The sequence below is a fragment of the Oikopleura dioica genome, chromosome 2, assembly GCF_907165135.1.
Source record: "Oikopleura dioica chromosome 2, OKI2018_I68_1.0, whole genome shotgun sequence".
Lineage (NCBI taxonomy): Eukaryota > Metazoa > Chordata > Appendicularia > Copelata > Oikopleuridae > Oikopleura > Oikopleura dioica.
The window spans coordinates 3377591-3398018 of NC_137292.1; the positions used below are offsets into that span (position 1 = coordinate 3377591).

General features: G+C 38.4%; 6 protein-coding genes and 2 long non-coding RNA genes across 8 annotated transcripts; 1 reads left to right on the plus strand and 7 right to left on the minus strand.

Annotated features, from left to right (window-relative positions):
- Nucleotides 1–109: 109 nt before the first annotated feature.
- On the minus strand, nucleotides 110–974 carry LOC145697015 (histone H3.3A). The gene is made up of 3 exons (XM_081774149.1): nucleotides 845–974; nucleotides 494–703; nucleotides 110–449 (listed from the first exon to the last, which is right to left on the minus strand). The coding sequence occupies exons 1-3, from the start codon at nucleotides 914–916 to the stop codon at nucleotides 321–323; spliced, it is 411 nt and encodes a 136-aa protein (XP_081630275.1). The 5' UTR covers nucleotides 917–974; the 3' UTR covers nucleotides 110–320.
- A 2561-nt stretch (nucleotides 975–3535) lies between these two features.
- On the minus strand, nucleotides 3536–4043 carry LOC145699757 (uncharacterized). The gene is made up of 2 exons (XM_081777022.1): nucleotides 3776–4043; nucleotides 3536–3735 (listed from the first exon to the last, which is right to left on the minus strand). The coding sequence occupies exons 1-2, from the start codon at nucleotides 3974–3976 to the stop codon at nucleotides 3592–3594; spliced, it is 345 nt and encodes a 114-aa protein (XP_081633148.1). The 5' UTR covers nucleotides 3977–4043; the 3' UTR covers nucleotides 3536–3591.
- An 860-nt stretch (nucleotides 4044–4903) lies between these two features.
- LOC145698958 (solute carrier family 35 member D2-like protein) lies at nucleotides 4904–6946 on the minus strand. Its single transcript, XM_081776199.1, has 6 exons — nucleotides 6772–6946; nucleotides 6178–6236; nucleotides 5969–6098; nucleotides 5823–5921; nucleotides 5481–5776; nucleotides 4904–5340 (listed from the first exon to the last, which is right to left on the minus strand). The coding sequence occupies exons 1-6, from the start codon at nucleotides 6778–6780 to the stop codon at nucleotides 4977–4979; spliced, it is 957 nt and encodes a 318-aa protein (XP_081632325.1). The 5' UTR covers nucleotides 6781–6946; the 3' UTR covers nucleotides 4904–4976.
- A 289-nt stretch (nucleotides 6947–7235) lies between these two features.
- Nucleotides 7236–7862, minus strand: LOC145698959 (uncharacterized). The gene is made up of 2 exons (XR_014133963.1): nucleotides 7664–7862; nucleotides 7236–7521 (listed from the first exon to the last, which is right to left on the minus strand). It is a non-coding gene; the product is annotated as an uncharacterized LOC145698959 (long non-coding RNA).
- Nucleotides 7863–8142: 280 nt separating this feature from the next.
- On the minus strand, nucleotides 8143–9132 carry LOC145699316 (uncharacterized). The gene is made up of 6 exons (XM_081776583.1): nucleotides 9026–9132; nucleotides 8826–8980; nucleotides 8718–8782; nucleotides 8491–8666; nucleotides 8325–8442; nucleotides 8143–8260 (listed from the first exon to the last, which is right to left on the minus strand). Exons 1-6 carry the CDS (start codon nucleotides 9101–9103, stop codon nucleotides 8169–8171), a joined length of 684 nt encoding a protein of 227 aa, XP_081632709.1. The 5' UTR covers nucleotides 9104–9132; the 3' UTR covers nucleotides 8143–8168.
- A 508-nt stretch (nucleotides 9133–9640) lies between these two features.
- Nucleotides 9641–9976, minus strand: LOC145699317 (uncharacterized). The gene is made up of 3 exons (XR_014133998.1): nucleotides 9925–9976; nucleotides 9776–9879; nucleotides 9641–9740 (listed from the first exon to the last, which is right to left on the minus strand). It is a non-coding gene; the product is annotated as an uncharacterized LOC145699317 (long non-coding RNA).
- A 1692-nt stretch (nucleotides 9977–11668) lies between these two features.
- LOC145699431 (uncharacterized) lies at nucleotides 11669–12859 on the minus strand. Its single transcript, XM_081776704.1, has 4 exons — nucleotides 12778–12859; nucleotides 12368–12717; nucleotides 12102–12328; nucleotides 11669–12061 (listed from the first exon to the last, which is right to left on the minus strand). Exons 1-4 carry the CDS (start codon nucleotides 12843–12845, stop codon nucleotides 12050–12052), a joined length of 657 nt encoding a protein of 218 aa, XP_081632830.1. The 5' UTR covers nucleotides 12846–12859; the 3' UTR covers nucleotides 11669–12049.
- A 1328-nt stretch (nucleotides 12860–14187) lies between these two features.
- Nucleotides 14188–14959, plus strand: LOC145697682 (uncharacterized). Its single transcript, XM_081774896.1, has 4 exons — nucleotides 14188–14407; nucleotides 14449–14518; nucleotides 14580–14642; nucleotides 14709–14959. Exons 1-4 carry the CDS (start codon nucleotides 14188–14190, stop codon nucleotides 14944–14946), a joined length of 591 nt encoding a protein of 196 aa, XP_081631022.1. The 3' UTR covers nucleotides 14947–14959.
- Nucleotides 14960–20428: the final 5469 nt, after the last annotated feature.

Consider the following 20428-nt stretch of genomic DNA (forward strand, 5'->3'; position numbering starts at 1 on the left):
TTTGGCTACATGGTTTCAATGAAAAAGCATACTGGCGCATAAATTAGTCTTTTGAAAAGCTGTCAAATAAATGCTTTCATCGTTAATTGCACTGTCGGAAAATAGGCGATTTTCGATTTATGTCTTTATTTTTCAATAAAAGTAGAGGCAGAAAGAAATCAGTCTCTTTTACTTGCGGCAGGGTTGATGAATTACGACTGGTTGAATTTCAATGTTCAAAAAAGGGGTGCAAGAAATTCTGAGGAAAATGATTTTCCTAGAAGTCCGAAGAGGGGAAAATTTAGAAAACGAAAAGAGGAAGCAAGAAAGATGAAAAGGGTTTAAGCTCGTTCGCCTCGGATTCGTCGGGCGAGCTGAATGTCCTTTGGCATGATGGTGACTCGCTTGGCGTGGATGGCGCACAAGTTGGTGTCTTCAAACAGACCGACGAGGTAGGCCTCGGAAGCTTCCTGAAAGAAAAGGTGAATTCTAGATTGCTGCGTCTAGAAGTTACCTGGAGAGCTCCAATGGCAGCCGACTGGAATCGAAGATCAGTCTTGAAGTCCTGGGCGATTTCTCGGACGAGTCGCTGGAATGGAAGCTTTCGGATGAGAAGCTCGGTGGATTTCTGGTATCGTCGGATTTCTCGGAGAGCGACGGTTCCTGGTCGGTATCGGTGGGGCTTCTTGACGCCTCCAGTAGATGGGGCCGATTTTCGCGCGGCCTAAAGTTCAAGTGTTAGACATTGATAAAGGCACTGGTTGATTGATTCGGCCAGAAGATTCCAAGAATCGAGTCTGGATAATCCAGTGATCGAGCTGTCAATAAGCCGAGAAATTATAAATGAGAAGCGATGGATAATTACCTTGGTCGCAAGCTGCTTTCGGGGAGCTTTTCCTCCGGTCGACTTTCGGGCGGTTTGCTTAGTTCGGGCCATGATTCGTTACTGAAATTATTAAATCACAAAAATTTCTCAAAGCGGTAAGAAAAAACGGTTACCGGACGGGACTAAAAATTTAATCCTACTATCCTTACTAAAAAACAAACTCAGGAAAAATCGCATCTAGAAGATTTTAGAAGGAAAATAAGAGCGCCAAAATTGCTATGAAGGTGTATTTTCTTTCCAAAATCTTCTAGATCATCTAGAATTCGGGATATAATCGGGTATATTTTTGAGCAAAAATAACAACAGTAACCCTTTGGTGACATGAGTTCTATCGCAAAATATGCCTTTATTGCCTAAGAATAATGAAAATAATGAAAACAGATTTCCCGAAGAATTAATGACAATGTACATATATCGACGAAAAAAAGTCGTTTCGCCCTTTATTCATTCATATTTATTCTAATAAATCAATTAGAATCAGATCATTTTAATCTAGCGCCACCGAGGACGATATATACCCCTGATCGGTAGATTTTTGCTGCTAAAAAGAGAATATCAAAAAATCATGAATATTTTTGCATTTCTTGTTGCTTTTTCAACAACAGGTAAGATTAAAAAGACTCAGGATGAAAGCAGACAAAAATATATCCAGAAAATAAAAACTTGACTGTGGAATGTATTTATCCTCTTACAATCGTCTTTCTTAGGAAAATGCAGTCGCATTGAAAAAAGATCGGGACTAGCTGATCTTGTTTACATGGGGGAACTTCACGATCGAATTAATAACTTCTTCGGTAAGCCAAAATGAAATATCATCAATGATCAATTGCCAATTGTATCATGAATCATGATTCAGATTCTAGCGCTCTAAAATTCGGAAATTTTTATGAAATTTGCCGATTAATTTCACAATTTTTAGCTTATTTATTTTGGAAAGCAAAATTTTTAAATAAAAAATAAAACTTTGAAAATGAAAATTTAAGCATTGAAAAAGAGGCTTCATCAAAAGTATAAAAACCGGCAAAAAAGAGAAAGGTTCGTCCAAAAGCTTCGCCGTCCGCGGTTATAAAGACACTGGAACATACAATGAGCTCAAAAACAGCATAATCGCGTTTATAAAATCGCACAAGATCTTAGAGCAATTTAGAGAAGTCCCGAAATCCTGGCAAACGGAACGACTTTGAAGTGAATTTTTATTGATTTTTATTTTACTGTCTTCTTTCTTTTCAAAATTCTATCGGAATAAAAAATTAAAATCAGTTGTCGAGTTCTTTTTCGTTCAATTAGTTATTCTAAGTAAATCTTTTCTTGATGGCACAATCAGTCATTTCTAATGATTTAATGATTTTAATGATGTTATAAAAAGAAGTGCCAAAGTTTGAGGAAGACGAAAACAGAGCACTGCTAAGATAAAAATGAATATTTTTTCTTTTATAATTACATTATCGACAACAGGTAACAATTCCTAAAAACAAAGAAAAAAAACTATGTCCACTTATTTTTCTCATGTGATTGAAACCTTATTAAAAGGAAGATGCTTTCCTTTTGAAAAGAGCCCAGCTTATTGATCTTGTTCACATGGGGGAAATGTTTGATGCACTCAATAGTTTCTATGGTAAGTGAGAAAAACTACTCTTTGCTTGCTTAACACTTCAGATTTCAAATACAGACTTTTGCAAGAGTACAAAAAACAACAAAAAGAGAAATTGCGATCAAAACCTTTGTGAAAATTCACTGGCATTGTCAATAAAACAGAAAATTCTATAAAAGAAAAATATAGAGATAAACTTTTGTAATGAACAAATTCCGTTATGAGGAAGGAAAATTGCTCTTCAAGCAATTTTCAGTGATCTTCCAAGGACGAGGCTCGGGGTCCTCCGGGCCCTCGCGCGACAATCTTAGCTCGCGCTCCGTGGCGCCTCTTTTCGGGGGGTCCTGCAGGACTCTGCTAATTTTCGACGCTTTTCGCGCCGATCTTTTCTACCCCCACTATGACTTTTTCTAACGATTTATATGGCCTTTAGAAAACTTAATAAATATGTCCGATATATCATTCGAATCCATAAGTCACGAGCTAATCAGTGAAATAAAAATTATGAATAAAAACCTTGTTTTGCTAAATAATATTTTTACTATAAACAGTACTCCCTCATTTCTGAGTTAAAATAATATCATTTTCTCATTGTATCCTTTCTACTAACCTGAAGTTACAGTAGCTTTCGATCCAAAAATAAAAATGTGCGTATCGAGTCGATCTGGTTTCTGCGTTTGCGGGGTGAATTCAAGCTCTTCCTCGGTGCTGCCCTTGCCGTTACGCTTGTTCGAGCTGATGATTGGCCAGGGCAGCTAATTGCGTGGGTGCTCGGGCTACTTTCGGCTCGGGAACGGACTCGAGAAGCGAGGGAAACGAAGCTGCCAAACCGCCCACGCCGCTCTAACTTCGGCAACGAGCACGGCCGTAGCTAACGAGGCGAGGAGGGGGTCTGCAGGAATCCCCCGCGCGGCGAGCCCTGGGCTTACAAGGCGAACATGTTTTATAGAAAAATATCAAAAGAATTATGCGAATGAATGAAATAAACTCAATTGCGCTATTTTTTCGGTTTAGCTTTTCAAAAGCCAATTCGAATTCCATTGGAAGATATCGTTTATTATCGATAAGTTGATAGCGAACACTCTGCAAAAGCTGACAGTGATAAGAAGGAAAGACAGATAAACCGTGATGAACTTCATATCCAGTTTCTCTCCTCTGCTTCTTGAACATCTACTCTCTGTTGTTTGATGGATTCTATTGAGCTTTCGGAGTAAATCGGCGTCACTTCTTTCAGCAAATTCTGCTGATCACTTGGAGTGGAGCCTTTTCTGTAGCTCTCCTTATTTATCAGTTATTTTTGTTGCATGAAATCGACTTACCTCCTCTTCTTCCGGTGCGTTTTTAACTCTTGTAATGCCCTCGACAAGCAGCAAGACCATGTTGATCGTTGCTAGAATTCCGACGGGCAAGGCGATGTAAAAACATGTTCCCTGGCGAAACTTGAAATCATCGCTGGAAAAAACCGCTCCTCCTCCACTGCTGGATCTTCTGCTTATTGAGTGGGAGGGATAAGAAGGCATAGGAACTGCAACTTGGGAGTCAAAGTACAGTTCGCGCTCGTATTCGTCAGAAACGACGTCGGATAAAAGACCTTTTGAAAGGCATAAATATCAAAGAAATGAAAAAATTGAATCCTCATCGTCGGTCGATGATGGGCTTGCTTTGTCTTATTTATGCTCTTTCCTATCATCATCCACCAGAAAACAATTCCAAAGAGCGCAATAATGCCCCCAGCTAGAACTAACCACGCTTTTGTCTTTTCGTTTTCCAGTATTTTCAAATATTGTCCTCCGTAAAATGAAAGAGTCCAACTAAGAAAAATAATCAAAAATGGCCAACTAACAACAATAATCAAAAACAGCCAACTGAAACCCTCACCTGATCCAAATAAAAGTCGCAGAAAGAACTGAACAAAGCTGAAGCCCTTGAATCGATTTCATCGAAAAGTGCCCGTTGAAGGAATAATACGCGCATTGCCACTGAGATTCCATTCTTGTGAGGCATTGAGTCCAGAAACCTTTGAAAACTCGAACATCCCCGAGAAGGGATGAGCTTTCATGTAAATCCGTCTCGACCCAATATGGAAAAACTATCAACAATGCCATACCAATCGCGGCCAAAAGCCCCAGCAGCGAGTTGAACGCCCAAAAAGACGAGAACTCATCTTCATCTTCTTCTTCGTCGTACTCTGTCGAGTAGTTTGGGTTAATGATATTCTCCGAAGAATGCGATTTCGCGCGATTTGACATTTTCTCTGATGCAAAATGCTCGCCGCGTTTACGAGCGCGTTTAGCGAACGCAAACAATAACGGAAATCATTTGCAAATATAATATTTGCATTTTTTCGTGGTTTTCTAGCGCTGACCATTCATCGATAATGCTGCTCGATTTCTTCTTATCATCCAATTTAGAGTAAAAATTTAGGTTTGCACTTGTTTATTAATGATATTTATTGCACAGAAAATGAATATATTTAGATTTTAAAATGATAATAGCCTAAAATTCATGCCTCTTTTTCGATTATTTCTTCAGAAGAGGTTGTGTCTGGCTGCTTTCTTTCGGTTTCTTGAACGCGAAATACGAGTAGACCAAACTTCCAGCGACGGAGATATTGATTCCCATAAAATTGAGCATTGAAAATTGATAGTCGTGTCCAAACACCATTCCGAAATAGGTGACGAACAGGTTTTTCATGCATCCGACTACAGTGGTTGTCAAACTGCTGTTGTTTTGCGTGCAAAGGATGATGGAGTACATGAGGATGAAGCCCATAAAGCAGGATGCGAAGAATTGAATGATGAACATTGGATTGTTCCATTCCGAGAAAGAAGAGACTTTTTCGAAATCGCCCTTTGAGAAGGAGATCAGGAGCACCAGAGGAAGACTAAAAATGAATGGTGATTTCAATGAAAATTTGAAGAAAAATGGATCATCAAAATTCTTTGAGCGCGAAAAATCGCGGCAAAAGTGTGAAAAAAATTTCCCTCACATTTCGCCTAGCAAGAAATAGTCTTTCGAAAATACCTGCAAAGAGAGTTGTAATACATCAGTCCATATTTCCCCAAGTCCTTTCCGTTCAATTTCTTCTTCGTGAAAACACCATAAGAAGCCGTGAAAAAATCATTCAAGAGAATAAAGCAATAAGCAGCCAGGTCAAAAGCGAGATCATCAAGAGCAGCAACGAGGGCTCCACCAATCATGATGGCGATGGCGATGATGATTGGTCGTCTGGCCTCGTTTTTGAGGATGAACCACTCGAGAATCATCGTCATGAGGATCGAAAATCGTCGGAGAACCGTGAACATTGGCAGTGACAAGCTCTAGAATAGAGGCTGAAAAGAGGGAGAGCTAAGAGAAAATGAGTACCTGTGTGGACATAAGGCCGAAAATCATATTTGCCAGGTATAATAGCGGCAGTGGAAAGATTTCCTTTACAACTTTTATTGAATGATCTGGAAAGTCGATCTGAAATATAAGTTGTTATTATCAAGTAAATTAAAAAAAAATCTGACCTTTTTGATGAGTTTGAGAAATGACAGGACGATGATAGCTGCTGTCATTTGGCCGCATCCGAGCAGCTCGGGAGATGGGAACGAGTAGATTGAGAGGACGGATTTGTTAACAAACACGATGAGAATAGAGCTATTTCGAGGATGAGAATATTTCCTCGTGGAAAAAAAGTTCTTTTATTGGAAGAATTTCCGCTTTGTTCAACCTTTTCCTGATAGCATAAAAAAGGGCAGAGCCAATTTTCGCGCTTGTTGAAGGACTTTCTTTTTGGTCAACACAAATTTAATTCGCTTTTGCTTATCAATGATAAAAGCCTGAAACAAGATAAGGCCCTCGTAAAAGTTCGCATCTAATTGATAAAATTTAACCATAAACTTTCATTTTCTGACTCTATCTCTAAAAGATGCTCATTCTCTGAGTCAATTTCGGAGTCTGAATTTCTATCTCTCATTTTTTATGATGAAAATAGCCAAGAAAATTCAAGAAACTCTTGAATTCAATTCTGAAATTTGAACGAACTCAAAATAAAATGACATTGTCGGATCCGGGTTTTGACTAGACACAGATTATTGAATCAAGGAGCTATTGTTCTATTTTTTTTAGTTTTCACTTTATTGGACATTACTTGGAAAAAAGTATTCTGAAAAAAAGTTCCTGAAGATCCATTTTGCTATTTTAGCAATAAATCTTCAAAGAACCCTCAAGAGCCACCGTGAAAATATCGCCACCGCTTTCTTGCCAAATTTCCATTTTAATCCTATTATCACTTTCTATTATCATTTCTGACCAAGTTCCTTTTATGAAGTTCCTCCATTTTGATTAGTTTTTATTCAGAGTTTTCGTTCAACAAAATTTCATCAGTTTTTTCTCTTTCTTTTCAGTTTTGGGTTGTGTTTGTATTCTCAATCGTTAAATCGGAAAAAGTCTCGTAAAATGAGCCCGCTTGTTTCCGCGAAAAAGAGCTTTAAAAAGTTGACAATTTTGAAATATTGAAATTTGATTATGATGAGAAACGAAGGGTTGAGAGCGCTAGAACAGAAATCTAAACGTGCCTGCCTCGTGAAAATACCACCAGACGAATCCGCCTCCGGGCAGTAGTGAGATACTTTATCAGTGTTTCGCTGCGCCGGTGCACCGGGGATTTTGATTTAGAGCGGCAGATACCACTGGATTAGGTACGTTACACACTTCCGAATGAATGAAGTATCCTTCGATAAAAAAATAGCTGTCATTGCCGAATCTTTCTTTTCAAATAAAAACTTTGAAAAATCACTTTTTGAATAATTTATTTGATCTCAACTTTGAATGAGAGCTTGTGGTCCTTCAAGAAGACAATCTCATGAGCCAAGCTTACAGCCAAAACAGACAAATATACAGTCACAAAGACGATGGCCATGCCAATGAAGCATCGAATCGTGTGGAAGAGGATAAAGGAGAAGAGGAGATCGTGCCAGAATCGTTTCAGTCGAAGGGATTTGATCACATTCTCGGTTTCTCGGGCGAGTTCGTAGAGGACGAGCAGGAGGAATAAAGCACCGACGATGATGTTTTTCACCTTAAAATTATTCAATAAGGAGAAAAATGACCACAGCTAAAAACTTTCAAAGATAGTTTTGAGCCAATTTTTGTTAAGAAAAAATTGAAGTAAGCGCTCATATACGCCCAAATTAAAAAATGTCCATTTTTTTGACTTTTACCTGAGCAAGAACAGCTTTCATCAACCCTCTTTCTTCACAAAAACTTCCGGTTTTCTTCGATTTTTTTACTCTCTCTCTCTCTTCTGATTCTTAGCAATTCACTCTAACTCATTATAAAAATCTCAAAACGCGTAAAATCGTGCTCGATCTGACTTGGCGCTAAAAAGTCAAATAAAAATTATTTCTACTACGGCTTGGAACGCTGCCAGCGTGAGTTTCAAATGAACCCACGCAGAGTGTTCACAGGGCGGGCCAGTGTTCCGGTTCACCGATTTTGGTTCAATTCTAATCTGATCGCGCCCTTTTTTCGTAAACTTTTTTCACCTTGCTTGGATCGATCTACTTTTCAAGGTTGAAAGGGATGAAAAAATCGGAATCCGTCTGAGCTCAGAACAAAGACTTTCTCGGTGAATTGATTCTTACAATCAATGGAGATCATAAACACGCAATGATAACAGTTAAAGGAAAAAAGTTTTATTAAAAAATTAAAATTGAATACAGTTTTTTAAATGAAGAACTTCGTAGAAAGGGTTAAGTTGTTGGCGTCTATCATTTCCGTTTTGTTGAAATTTTTCGAGAAGAAGTTGACGTTGTTTGCTGAATTTCATTATTTGATTTGATAAAGAACAAAACAAAGGGGTCGAAATTGTACGAAACTTACAGGTTTTTGCGACAGCGAGAACTATTTGAAACTCGCGGTCATCCCATTGACCCTTGTTAAACCACCGAAAATTGAGACTCGTCATTTCCGTGTCATATTTTTCGTACTGTTCAAAGCCCTAAAGAGAAACATTTAGTAGAAATACTGTTTTTCTTCTCTGACTTACTGCATCGCGAAAGACTCCACTATCTCCAGTTATCGTTCCACAGTAGAATTTGTCTTCTATCTCAAGATAGCTTCTACACGCAGTTGTATTGTAAGCATCAACTTCGAACTTGAGAAATTGCATCGTTATTTGATAGCGACTGTCTTCAAGAAACTCTGGCGGAACAAGAATTTTTACTAAAAATTCGAAAATAAAACTTTTTCACTCATCACCGATTTTTTTCTTACCAGAACATTCGAGCGTCATATTCGATGTAAATTGGTTACTTCTATGAACATGATTGTGCGCGTCTCTAGAAATGGATCTGGGTCATTTTCAAACAAGCCACTACATACTTGAGAATGATTCCGAATTCGGTGACATTCAACTCTTGCCCATTCACGGCACAAATTTCATATTCCGGCATCGGGTTGATAAATATGTAGTAGATAGAAGGAAGACCGATGATCAAGAAGAGAATGCCACTGCAGACTTTAAAATTATTTTTTCCCTAAAAAGATTTTTTTCACACCGATGGATTTATAGTCTTTCAAACCTCTGATTCGGATGGTAGCTTTTTGTACATATTTTTGTACCCAGCTGATGGAGTTAAACTAGTGGCGGATTCGTTCATTTTGTGCGTTTTTGTCTCTCTGTTTTTCTTTCTCTGAGCTTTTGACATGAGAAAAGGCTGATAATAATTTCTTTTCTAGAGATCATGCTCTTTTTTGCCAATTCTTCGAGAGAAAATGAGAAATTGATAATATTTTTGAATAGGAAAAAAAGTATTTTATTGCGTTAAATAAATAGAGGGAGACCATCAAAAAGTGTTAATAATTCAGGAAGGCTTGGGGAGAGAGAAAAAATCTAAAAATGTAAGTTGAAAGGCGACTCTCAGGAGAAATGTAAGAGCTTGGAGGAAAATGATGATGCCGCTGACTTTTCGTAACTTGATGCTTTTGCCGTTGACCAACGAAATATTGTGGGCTTCAAAGGTGCTATCTTTGAGTTTTTTTGAGTATTAAAAAGCGATTTCTAATAGCACTTTTCTTGGCAAGAAATAAGGATTCCTTGGACATGTCCAACCAGGATCAGAATTGTAAGGTCTCGGTCAAAAGGTCGGCCTTTATCAAGATCAAATCTCTTTTTTACTTATTCTTTTTTTTTTCTTAGCTCTGAATCTTTCCTAAACTTTGACCAGTTTTCGTCTGAATGACTTGAAGCCCTCCTGGAGCCGACATCTTCGCGAAGAACATTACAATATCGAAGACCTAATCATAAGAATTGTGTTTTTCCTGTTTCTTACCAAGAAAAAAAGGACCAAAAGCCAAACCAAGAAGGCCAGAATCGTGTGCTGCAGATCTTTTTCTTCGACGATTCTTCTAGCAAATGGTTTTTTTGGCTGCGTTTCTGAATGTAAAACTATTTTTTTGGAAGTTTGGAGTTAAAATCTACCTCCAGCGACTAATGCTGCGATTTTTCGCGCATCATGCGCGTTCTTCGCATAAGTGATTCTCATAATGAATATGAAAAAATGAATCGTTCAAGACAACAGATCCAATTCTAGAGACAAAGAGCCCATTTATAAAAGGATATCCCTTGTAATTTAAAAAATAGAAAGCTCTTAGAGCGGATTTTTTTCTTCTAAAATTAGTAATTTTCTTAACAAGCGCGTTTTATCTAAATGCAAACGTATCTAATCCCCTTGTCTGGGCATATCCTCGGTAAGCCCTTTTCGCTGGAGTAGATAAATCCGGAGCGGGGGCCTCCGCTAGTTTTAACTCGTAGAACACTCCCTGATAAGAGCATAAAGTGGCGATCACTGGAATTGGCGCCACAGAACCGCTGTATAAATTGCTCGATCACATTTTTCCCGTCGCACAACAACTCAGAAAAGAGAAAAAAAGCGAGCTAAAAATGAAATTTTCCTTTACAGTTTTAGCCCTCGTCAACGGACAACAAACCACAGATCTACCAACAACAACAACTCTTGTTTCAACAACTCAAGAGTCAACAACATCCACAGAGTTTGAGTCAACGACATCGACAGAGTACTCTACCACCACATCCACGACCACTGCGACAACAACGACGACAGCAACATCGACCACCACACTACCAACAACAACAACGACAACAATTGAGCCTCCAGTGATGACAGGATCAGAAGCAAGAACAGAAATCAGCAATTTCGCTGCAGAGATGGCGGATCTTTTAGGAATGATTGACAAATTTTCAAAAGAAGATTGTTTTCCTTCTTGTCTTGTTAATTTCGATTTTTTTCAATCATATCATAAGCACAAGGACGACGTACGGACCGATTCTTCTCGAGAAGATATTCCAAGCTCGATCGAATCTTTACAACTAACGATGACAGTTTGAGTTGTGCCGAGCCTTACGATCCTATTAAATACGGCGGTTCCGATTTCACCGATTTCGTTAAGAGTGCTTCGAACTCAAGCGATCTTTGTTCTCAAGCCACGCTTGTTGAAGATGCTGCAAAGCTTTGGACGGCAAATTATGGTTGTAAAGATGGAGTGACGAAACGAGCACTGAAAAGATGGCCACAGTGGTTGGAAAAAATAAACAAGAAATATTGCTGAAATTGACTCAATTTAGATTTGTATCTGCTCACGCTCTTATTTTACATTTGAACTTTTACTGACAATCAGAAATTTTAACTTTTTGAATAAATATTTTTACAAAACAAAACCGAATCATTCTAACGCTTGAACACACATGATTAAACGGCGACGTACATAGAAGAGCCTATTTTGAAAAGAACCGTGAGTGCATAGTGCACTCAGAAATATTCTGCATCAGCCTAAATGAGACGTATGAATCGTGGATTTAAAAAGATAGAACAATAATGCCGACATATTTGCAAAAGATGAGAACGATTGTCATTATTTTTTTTCTCGCTTTTGCTGAACCTTTTCCTCAAGAGAAAGGTCCAAGTATTTATGATTTAAACGGGATGTATATGAATTGCGTCGGTAATTATGGGATTCTTTTTCGTATTGTTTTTTGGCACTTTTAGCAATGACGAAGATGTTCGAATTCAAGCAACTGGACATGTCCGGAATCGAAAAGATCTGCAATCTAGTCATGGCCACTGAAATTCTTGATCAACAGAAAGTGTATTTTTTTGACTCATTTTTTTTCATTCATTAATTTTTATTCATTTATAGCGAGCTGGAAGAAACTATGGATGATTTGACAAGAGAACATCACGAAGGAAGCGAAATGGGATTCATTGGAAATTTTCTGTGAAAATGGTGCTGAAATCAACAAGGAGTCTACCCCTAATTTTTTTAGAAAATAATAAAACTAAGAAAACATGAATCTAGAATGATCAAGTAAAATATAATCAAGTAAAAAAGAGCAGGCATTAAAATCAGAAAATTGTGTTGATTTGAGAACTGTCACCGACATTTGGGACATGTTTTTGGGTCAAGGATGCTCAGGCATTGAAAGCAAAAGGTATGAAAGCAGGTGCTTATGCAAGCTTGATGATGGTTCTAATTGTCGTATTTCTCATAGCAGACTCCGCAAGTAAGGGCGTTCTCTTTCATGGAATTCATTTGTCGAGCTTAAAAATATAAGTAAGGAACTATCATCGAAAGCTGTACCGTAATATATTGGTCTGATTTCATCTGTATCTTTTTCACTTCACTTAGTTTTGCGACCAGCATTTTCTTTTTCTTATCAAGACGACTTTTGTTCAGTTTTAGATCTGACAACTTCTCAGAGACTTCTTTTATCCGTTGGTCATTTTCTGAGTCTTCATTGTTGATTTCTTCGAGCTTTCGTTGAATTTTCTGAATTGCGATATCGGCATTTTTGAGTTGTGAAGACACTGAAGAGAAAGAAAGGTCAATTAAAAAATATCAGTTACCATCTGTTTTTTCATGAAAATGATTTCCGAACTCTTCGTAAGAAAGAATTTGATTGCAAATTTTCTGTGGACAAGAGAATTCAAGCGATTGAATATGCCCAGTGCTCGTTTGCAATTCTCGAAAAAACTTCATTTCATCAAATGAAAAATCGCAGTTTTCCATAAAACTCTTTGTATTCTCCCCTTTTATCGAAAACCAATAGAGGCAATTGCATTTTTCCTTCGCTTTTTCGCGAAGGCAGTGCTCACAAATCCAGCGAATACACATGCCGCCTGATAAAGGATGGTTTTTGAAATCATCATGTTGTTCAATCCCAATCGAATGCGAGAACAAGGTTCTCTTCACTTGGCTATGAATCTGTTAGTCAAGACCTAAACTATGATTCATGGTCCGTGAACCAAGATCTGACCTGCAATACCAACAAAAATCCGAAGGAGAACGAGTTCCTTTTACAAATTCAACTGGAATTCCTCTCATTTTCTATCTTCAAGAAAATTTTGTTGTGAAAATGTCTGAAGCAAGTGCTCAGCAGTCATCTGTTCTATTTATTCAATGATTTGCTTCTTGTTTATTTCTGTCATTTTTGCCGATAATTTATCAATGATAAATACAGAAGGGAAAGCGAAAGATTCTCAAAGTCAACTAAGAACGGCTGATGCGAATGGAACACCGGCGGTGTCCAGCCTTTCTCTGGAAGATGGTAGACGCATTTGCGGTAAGATCCCCGCCAGCAAACGAATCACTTCTTGACTTTTCCATATCAGGGCTGATAAACCTTCATGTGAGGAATTCCCTTTGGGGAGTTCTATTCTATCTTCAGAAAAATCGTGAAATTTTCAGTACTGACTGTATTTTCCCCATTGAAATCATCATTTTTAATAAGAAAATTATTAAAATAGTTTTTTTTTTTGTTTTTCTCTTTATTTTTCGCCTGTTTAGATTCAAAGCTAAGCTGCATTTTCGCGACAATTCGACAAGCCAAATAATTATTTTTAGCCCGGCGCCGACGAAAAAGAAAAAGTTGGTACCGCGGAGTATTCCCAATTTTGTTTAATGTTTTGCGGTTGCAAGTAACATGATAACAATTGTTAGCGCCGCGCTGAAACACGAAAAAAATGATAAAAAGAAAACTGAATGAAGCGAAAATGGAAAAAGTTGAGTCTGGTGTAAGAAGCAGTGTAGAACTCGTTTCATCGAAAGAAAGTATTTTTAGACGCATTATTCCGTACTTGCTCTGGAAAACGAAATTCGACATAATCGAAAATTTCTAGAGCTGGTCTTTTTGGTCGATGCTCTCGGAAAATCGGATTATCTATTTACATGTTCTCCGCCTCTCTCAAACCGCTCCGGCTCCCCTTAAATGGCAAAAACAAGATGATAAAATGGCGCGACATGTTAAAAAATCATTCCCAAGCCAGGTTTTTGGCGACGGAAAGCGCATCTTTCAGCCGTCTTGATAAAGAAATCTCGAAAAAAGACCGGATTTTTTTCGGCCAATGAAGCCGTTCCTACGATTCCTATTCGGAATGTTTACTTTTCTCCAAAGCTGTCTCTTTTCTTCTCCATTATTACTTTTTTTCATTCATCCACATATTCCTTTCAACTTCCCAATTTTCAATCTCAGAACATCAAATCAAAAAAAGAGAGAAAACCAAATGAAGCTAGTTTCGTTTTTTCTTCTCGCATCATCCTCTTCAGCCTTTTACAAACCGAATCTTCATCTAACGCTCGTTCCGGCAGATGTTGGCCCGACTTGGGAGAAAGCTCTGGAGCACTGTTCAGGAAAAGATGATTACTTAAGCACCAGGAGCCATGAATCATGGCCCATAAATACCAGGGCACAAGATGTTCACAGGACAAAATTACATCACGAGTCTATCTTTATACAGAACGAAATCAGACGCTGCCGTATATTGAAGATCTGAGCGACCAACTATTTTTTGTAGAAGAGCTGAAAGCTTTTATGAAAATAAGAGCAGAAGAAGCTGGAAAGCCTGTCTCAGAACTACCCGTCTCATTCTATATCGGTTTGAAGCGAGGTGGGTTCGTCTTTCTCCGCGTAAGGAACACATGTTTTCAGAAGCAGCGGAATGGAAATGGAACTACATGAAGGAGGGCGAGGATCAAACAACTCAAATTTGCAACATGAGGTTTTCTATATAATAGTTGCTTGTTAGGAAGAATTGAAAACGACGGTGATGTTATGTTCAGTGAGTCGGCAGAAACTTTTTGGGCTCCGTTTTATCCTCCAGGAGAATCGGGAACTGATGGAGAAAAGGACAGGGACGTCTAAGGTTGAATTTTTTCAGCTTTTAAATGATGCTTATTTTCATCCTTGGGAAAGAACTGTGTGGTCATGGCCATCAACACGAAGCAAAACTCCTTGCTCCCCGATTTTTACGAGGACGATGCAAATTGGGTCGCGGAAAAATGCTTTGGCGGCGCTGGATTCAGAGGATACGCTTGTGTAGACCCGCTGATTGACGATTCGAAACTTTGCTCTCCCGACGCCGGAATTTCCAACTCACTTAATTTCTTTCTTATTCTAGCTCTTTTCTACCTCTCAACGAGTTCTTGAAATAAAGAGAAAAAGCCAGCTTTAGTTGCTTTGAAATTTCGGAAATTGTAATCCAAGCTGGTTTTTAGCGCAACGGCCGCGACATGCGCAAAAACATGACTTTCCGTGTTCAGCGCGTCTGGACCGGGTTCCGATAGCTTGTTGAAAAGAGGAAAGCTACCGAATATCCACATTTTGCGGTTTGATTCATTTCTAGGCTTATTTTTTCGAGTAATAGGGTCGTTAGCGGATAACTCATGGCAAAATCGAGAAGCTTGCGGCTTCGAGATAACAAGAGAAATAGCCGCGCAAAGCGCGGCTTCGATTTTTTTATTCAAAAAAATTTGATTCGTGATGCAATCATTTTTCTATTTTTGGTTCATTTTTCTGATAAAATTCCTTTATAAAAAAAGAATTGATGGCGAAAAAATGGAGCTCGGCTAATGGCATTTTATCCCTAATTAGCGCGGCTTATCGTCTATCAGATAAATTGGAACATGCCGTTGATAAAGGTTCTATTATAGCAGAAACACGGCCGCGTTGGGGGCTGGAAAGGACATTCCAGGAGGCGCCTCCACGCGCCGAAGCGGCACCACCGCCAACCGCAACCGTGTTGAGACCATAACCAACCGGTAACGATGAATTGATTCGAACAGGGACGACGAAAAAGGACGACGCTGAACCCGGCGCCCGGAAGAAATTGAAGCAATTTGGAAAGAAATTAAAAATCGGGAAAAAGAAAAAAGAAAGATACGGGCAAAAAATCGCTGATAAAAAGGTTTTCCTTAGTTGATTTATCTTTTTACAGATTATAAAGAATTTTGAATTGTTGATTTTGAAATCAAGGAAGAGAAAAATTTCGGTTTTTTTTTGTTTTTGGCTTTTCAGTAGAAGAAAAATTTTATCGAAAAATTCAGAAAGAAAATTTCGCTTCGATTTCGAGATCGAAAATCTGAGCGTCTAAGAATGTTCTTGAAAAAATGCGCGAATGTTAACAGATCGTCTCGATCCATTACAAGGTTCAATACACGTGTTTACAGAGGTCCGGGCGCGCTGTTACATAATCATATGTCCGGACAAAGAAAAATTTTGTTCAAAAGTTGGATAAGCCAATTTTAGCGGGCCGGAATCTGTGTTTTTGGTTAATTGAGGAACACGCCTTGGCTAGTCACGAGCGATGTAGAACATTTCATCGACACAGGGACAATCTCGCGACAACATTGATTCGCATCAAATTCATTAAGCAGGATCTCCATCAAAAACTATCCCTCACGTTCCATCAATATTATCACTCATCAGGACTGAATTTTATCATAAAATTTATAATAAAGAATACCGAGCTCAATCTTTCTCAAGCATCTTGCGGAGCCGCTTCGCGGCTCTTTTGAGGAGAAAGCCGCTACGCGGCTTTTTATTGAAGCTTCTTGACTCATATTCTAGAGATCAGTCTTACTGTAGCCAATCAACGGTACTTTTTACTAAGAAAAAGTCAGAAATCCAACTTTTGGTTGAAATCCGCGGTCGATCGACTCGATACTCGCGAAAAAAATTGGCTGGCGGAATACTTACAAGGCGAAAAATTCAAAATTTAAATCCCTTGTCATTAATCCTTGACTTACATGGCGCTCAAGTAGCGCTGAGCAAAGTACGCAGAGCACGATATGCACATCCTAATGCCAAATGCACCGCTTCGGGCTGATATGGGGAAAGAAAAAGAGAAAGAAATTTTTCTTCAAATTCCCAAAAAAAAATCAGCCTATCCATGAAGCGAAAGAAGCAGAGCTGTAATAAGGGTGAGCCCTGAGAAAATGGCCAAATTGAGTGAAGTGGGAGGTTAATTCATGAGCTAACTGCTACATATGTTTTTGTAATTGATCCAGTTATTCCTTCTTCTACGAAAAGAAACCCCGCTTGGCCTTGGTTAAATCTAATTTTCCTCAAGAATTTCAATTTTCGAATACTTTCCATTACCAAATTATCGATCAAAAAATGAGTTCTTCGAAGACTTCGAGGTGCATGCTTGCTTCGATCAATCATTTTCTCGTTGCGCGCGACAGGTTTGTCCCATTTTTGTAATTTCTAATCAATCCAAAGTTTGTTAATTGCGTCAAGCAGCTAATTAATTTGTCAGCCACGAACTTCCGTTTTTTAGAAATTAAGATTTTTGAAATTAAAAAATCAAGAAAAAATTGTTGATTTTTTAAGGTTTTTTGAGAAAGTTTTTTATTTAAATTTTATCGAAGCTGTCTTTGTTGTTTATTTCTGAGAGTTAATTCTGCGGTGACATTCGCCTCGAGTTCTTGGGGGAGTTACACGCGTTATGCTGGGCTTATACACATGTTGTCGCATATAGGTCGCCTCTGGATGTTCGAACACACGTCGTCGAATGTAATCGAAAATGTTTTTGCGCATGTCACATCCGTGTTTTGAACTTTCCGACATCGCTAAGCCTCTTCTAGCGCGCGAACATGATCACGTGCAACTATGTTCGTTTGATAACGGCATGTTAGATCGTCCTTTTCATAATTTAACTTTTTGAGTCTCAAAAAAATTATAATAAAAAAAATATGAAAATGACGCCATCCTCCTAACTTCAACATCCTGAAATAGGTTTCCACGCAGATGTGCATCCTCAGTTTTGCCTCAAGAATACTCTTGGATAAGTTAATCCGGAAGCACAAGGTTTGGTCGTACATTCACTGACATGGGGAAATTGTGACCAGTCAAAGACGTCTGGGAGAAGTTTCCATAACGTACCCCCCCCCCCTAGCTCGCTCACATTTTGTGAACATTTTCCCCTTACTCGCTTAGTTAAACTCCAACAAGACCCCCCTTGGTCGCTCGCTTTTTGTTACCAAAGTCCTTTGGTCGCTTTCCTTCTTTTGCATTCTACGCCCCCTTGTTCGCCCTCCTTGGTTTCGACGGCGCACCTTTGCTCGCCCGCCTTTCTCCGTCATTTATCCCTTGTTCGCTCTTGAAGCCCCGCGACAACGCTTTATAACGCGTAGCTCATTTTCGTTTTCACTTTTAAAAGGCTTTTTAACTTTGATTTTCATGATTTTTTCCGAGCAAGCTTATCTTTTTATGCTCTCTTACGTCCATTTTGTCAAATTTTCATATCTTCTTCATAAGAAGAAAATTTGGACACATCATTTCGAGTAAACATAAGTAACTCCTGGCGGGGTAACGTTAAAATTCATATCTTTCGAGTCAGGTGAGATTATTTCTTTTTGACACAAGAAATGAAATTCTCAAGTCGTCATTTTGTATAAGGGAAAAATACTGTTCAAGGAAATTTCAGAAATCTACTGTAATTTTTGAAAATTGCAGAGGTACACTACCCGCTCAATCCACATGGAACGCTAGAGTTAAATAAAATAGATAAGTTTGGGGGGATTTCCGCGGCGTTTGTTAAAAGAACCAGTCTCAACTTGAAGATCCGACTATTTTGAGTATAAATGTACATATGAAGTCACACGATCAAGTGTACGGCATAATTCAGCGTTGATACAAGATATAAAAATTTAACTGGACGCTTTAAAAAGAGGAAATGAAGTTTAGTTAATGTCAAAATATTCATGAAAATGAAAAATAAAATTCCCTATGAAAAGCTTGAGTCGAAAGTACAGTAAGAGCTGTAAGAGCGACCCAAGCCGAGCTAGGCTTTGGCGGTCTCGCGGCGAACAAGGGATAAATGGGTGAGGAGGAGCGAACAAGGGCGCGCGAGGTAAAAAGAAGGATGGCGACTAATGGAGCGCGCTGAAACAAGAATGAGAGCGAGCAAGGGGACTTTGATAAAATTTAACTAAGCGAGCAAGGGAAAAATGTTCACAAAATGTGAGCGAGCAAGGGGGTGGGGTACGTTATTTTAAGCGGTCTTCTTCCTCCAAGTTGCGCAATTTAAAATTCTCCCGACAGGAGTTTTCGTGTTTGACTTTTTGCCTGAATCAATATCTGATTCAATACTGTTTCTTTTTTCCTCAAAATAATCCTTCCTCATTTTCACCTGTTTTTTTAACTTATGCGTTTAACTTTCACTCTTAAAAAGATTGATACTCTTAAAAGAGTATTTTTCAATTTTAATTAAGTAAAAAATAATTATAGTTTTAAAATTTTTTGCTTTTTGAAATTGTCTATTTGTCTTCATAATTCATTCTTCACCTTCCAAAACCTTCCAAAAAGAAAGAAAATAGCTCCAGTGGAAAACGAAAAGAGACTCCTGCAGGAAAAATATGGCAGCGCCACCGCGTGGCCTCCCCTGTGTCCTTTCCATCTTTCTAATATTTCGGCACCTAAGCATCTACCAACTCGCAAAGGAGGCCCGTATTATCCGCCTTCCCTGTTAGATTTCGCAGCTTTGCCATTTTGCCATCAATTTTATTTCGACCAAACAGAGAATTTCCAAAAAACGAAGATCAAAAAGTGAAGACAAAGAAGACTCATCTCTGGAAGAAAAAATGTCGCTAACGGAAAGTGGTTCACGATCGAAAGAAAAAAGTAATATGTCATGTTTAAAAGTGAAGGGCCTAGCTCAATTTGCCTCCCCCGCTTCGTGCTCTATGTAAGGGGGTATGCGAAAGTACATGGGGCTGGAATTCGCGACCGCCAAATTCCAAAAATTCTCGACGACGTCACCCGAGAATTGAAAACGCGAAAATGGGCAATGCATTTTGAGAGATATTTAATTGGTCCATGAATTTGAGTTTGAAATCAAAGAAATCAAGATATAAGAAAACTGTATTACTCTAGTATTTATTACACGAAGTGATTCTCAGACAGACAGTGTCACGTGGTCAATAATTATTCTTTTCTTTAGGGCATAATTTTCTAAAATCAAGATTTTTTCTTGACTTCTATTCAAAAAAATTATTTTAGTCACACCCATAATAGTTTTACAATCAGATCAAAGTTTTTAAAATTAAAATAAAGGGTGTATTTTCTGAATTTTTAAATGAAGAAATCCTAAACCCCATTCCTTTCTCCTAACCTAAGCCTCACCCTTAGGAAAGCCTTAAATTTTCGCGTTATTCAAATTTTAAAATAAAAACTTAAAAAAGAATGATTATGTTTTTTTTTGAACTCAAATATGTAACAAGAATCACAAGCGCTAGAATTCAGCTTCTTTCGAAAGAAAACGAAAAGAAAGCCGCGCGTGGCTCTAAACATGGATAAGGGAAGCATTATACGCAAACATATGTTCCCGTTCAATGGCCCTTTGTCGCTAAACGAGGTTTATCTTTCACAAAGCGCCCCAAAATAGTTCCGAAACAAGCGAAAAACATGACAAGATTTCTGATCTCCAAGGTCAGCTGCCCAGAAAAAAAATCAAAAAGAACATGGCCAGATTTTTTTCAAGAAATTTTCGGCTAGAATTTTGGATGTGCTAAAAGTGCTGAGAAAAGGGAACGTCTCCTTAATTTTGGATTGCAACAAGAATAACAGAATAACAATATTTATGTTTTGCTGGACAAAGTTTTCGTTTCCGCCCGCGAGGAGCAAATTT

Bases quoted from the DNA above. Each gene is read 5' to 3' on its own strand.
- LOC145697015 (XM_081774149.1), bottom strand. From the start codon at position 916: ATGGCCCGAACTAAGCAAACCGCCCGAAAGTCGACCGGAGGAAAAGCT. The intron at 704-844 runs GTAATTATCCAT...CTTGAACTTTAG, and splicing joins GAAAGCAGCTTGCGACCAAG to GCCGCGCGAAAATCGGCCCC. The intron at 450-493 runs GTAACTTCTAGA...CTTTTCTTTCAG, and splicing joins CTGCCATTGGAGCTCTCCAG to GAAGCTTCCGAGGCCTACCT.
- LOC145699757 (XM_081777022.1), bottom strand. From the start codon at position 3,976: ATGCCTTCTTATCCCTCCCACTCAATAAGCAGAAGATCCAGCAGTGGA. The intron at 3,736-3,775 runs GTAAGTCGATTT...CTGATAAATAAG, and splicing joins ACGCACCGGAAGAAGAGGAG to GAGAGCTACAGAAAAGGCTC.
- LOC145697682 (XM_081774896.1), top strand. From the start codon at position 14,188: ATGGCCCATAAATACCAGGGCACAAGATGTTCACAGGACAAAATTACA. The intron at 14,408-14,448 runs GTGGGTTCGTCT...ACATGTTTTCAG, and splicing joins CTATATCGGTTTGAAGCGAG to AAGCAGCGGAATGGAAATGG. The intron at 14,519-14,579 runs GTTTTCTATATA...TGTTATGTTCAG, and splicing joins ACTCAAATTTGCAACATGAG to TGAGTCGGCAGAAACTTTTT.
- LOC145699431 (XM_081776704.1), bottom strand. From the start codon at position 12,845: ATGAGAGGAATTCCAGTTGAATTTGTAAAAGGAACTCGTTCTCCTTCG. The intron at 12,718-12,777 runs GTCAGATCTTGG...ACAGATTCATAG, and splicing joins GATTTTTGTTGGTATTGCAG to CCAAGTGAAGAGAACCTTGT. The intron at 12,329-12,367 runs GTAACTGATATT...CTTTCTCTTCAG, and splicing joins TTTTCATGAAAAAACAGATG to TGTCTTCACAACTCAAAAAT.
- LOC145699316 (XM_081776583.1), bottom strand. From the start codon at position 9,103: ATGAACGAATCCGCCACTAGTTTAACTCCATCAGCTGGGTACAAAAAT. The intron at 8,981-9,025 runs GTTTGAAAGACT...AAATCTTTTTAG, and splicing joins AGCTACCATCCGAATCAGAG to GGAAAAAATAATTTTAAAGT. The intron at 8,443-8,490 runs GTAAGTCAGAGA...GTTTCTCTTTAG, and splicing joins GTGGAGTCTTTCGCGATGCA to GGCTTTGAACAGTACGAAAA.
- LOC145698958 (XM_081776199.1), bottom strand. The intron at 5,777-5,822 runs GTACTCATTTTC...CCTCTATTCTAG, and splicing joins TCGGCCTTATGTCCACACAG to AGCTTGTCACTGCCAATGTT. The intron at 5,341-5,480 runs GTATTTTCGAAA...ATTCATTTTTAG, and splicing joins TATTACAACTCTCTTTGCAG to TCTTCCTCTGGTGCTCCTGA.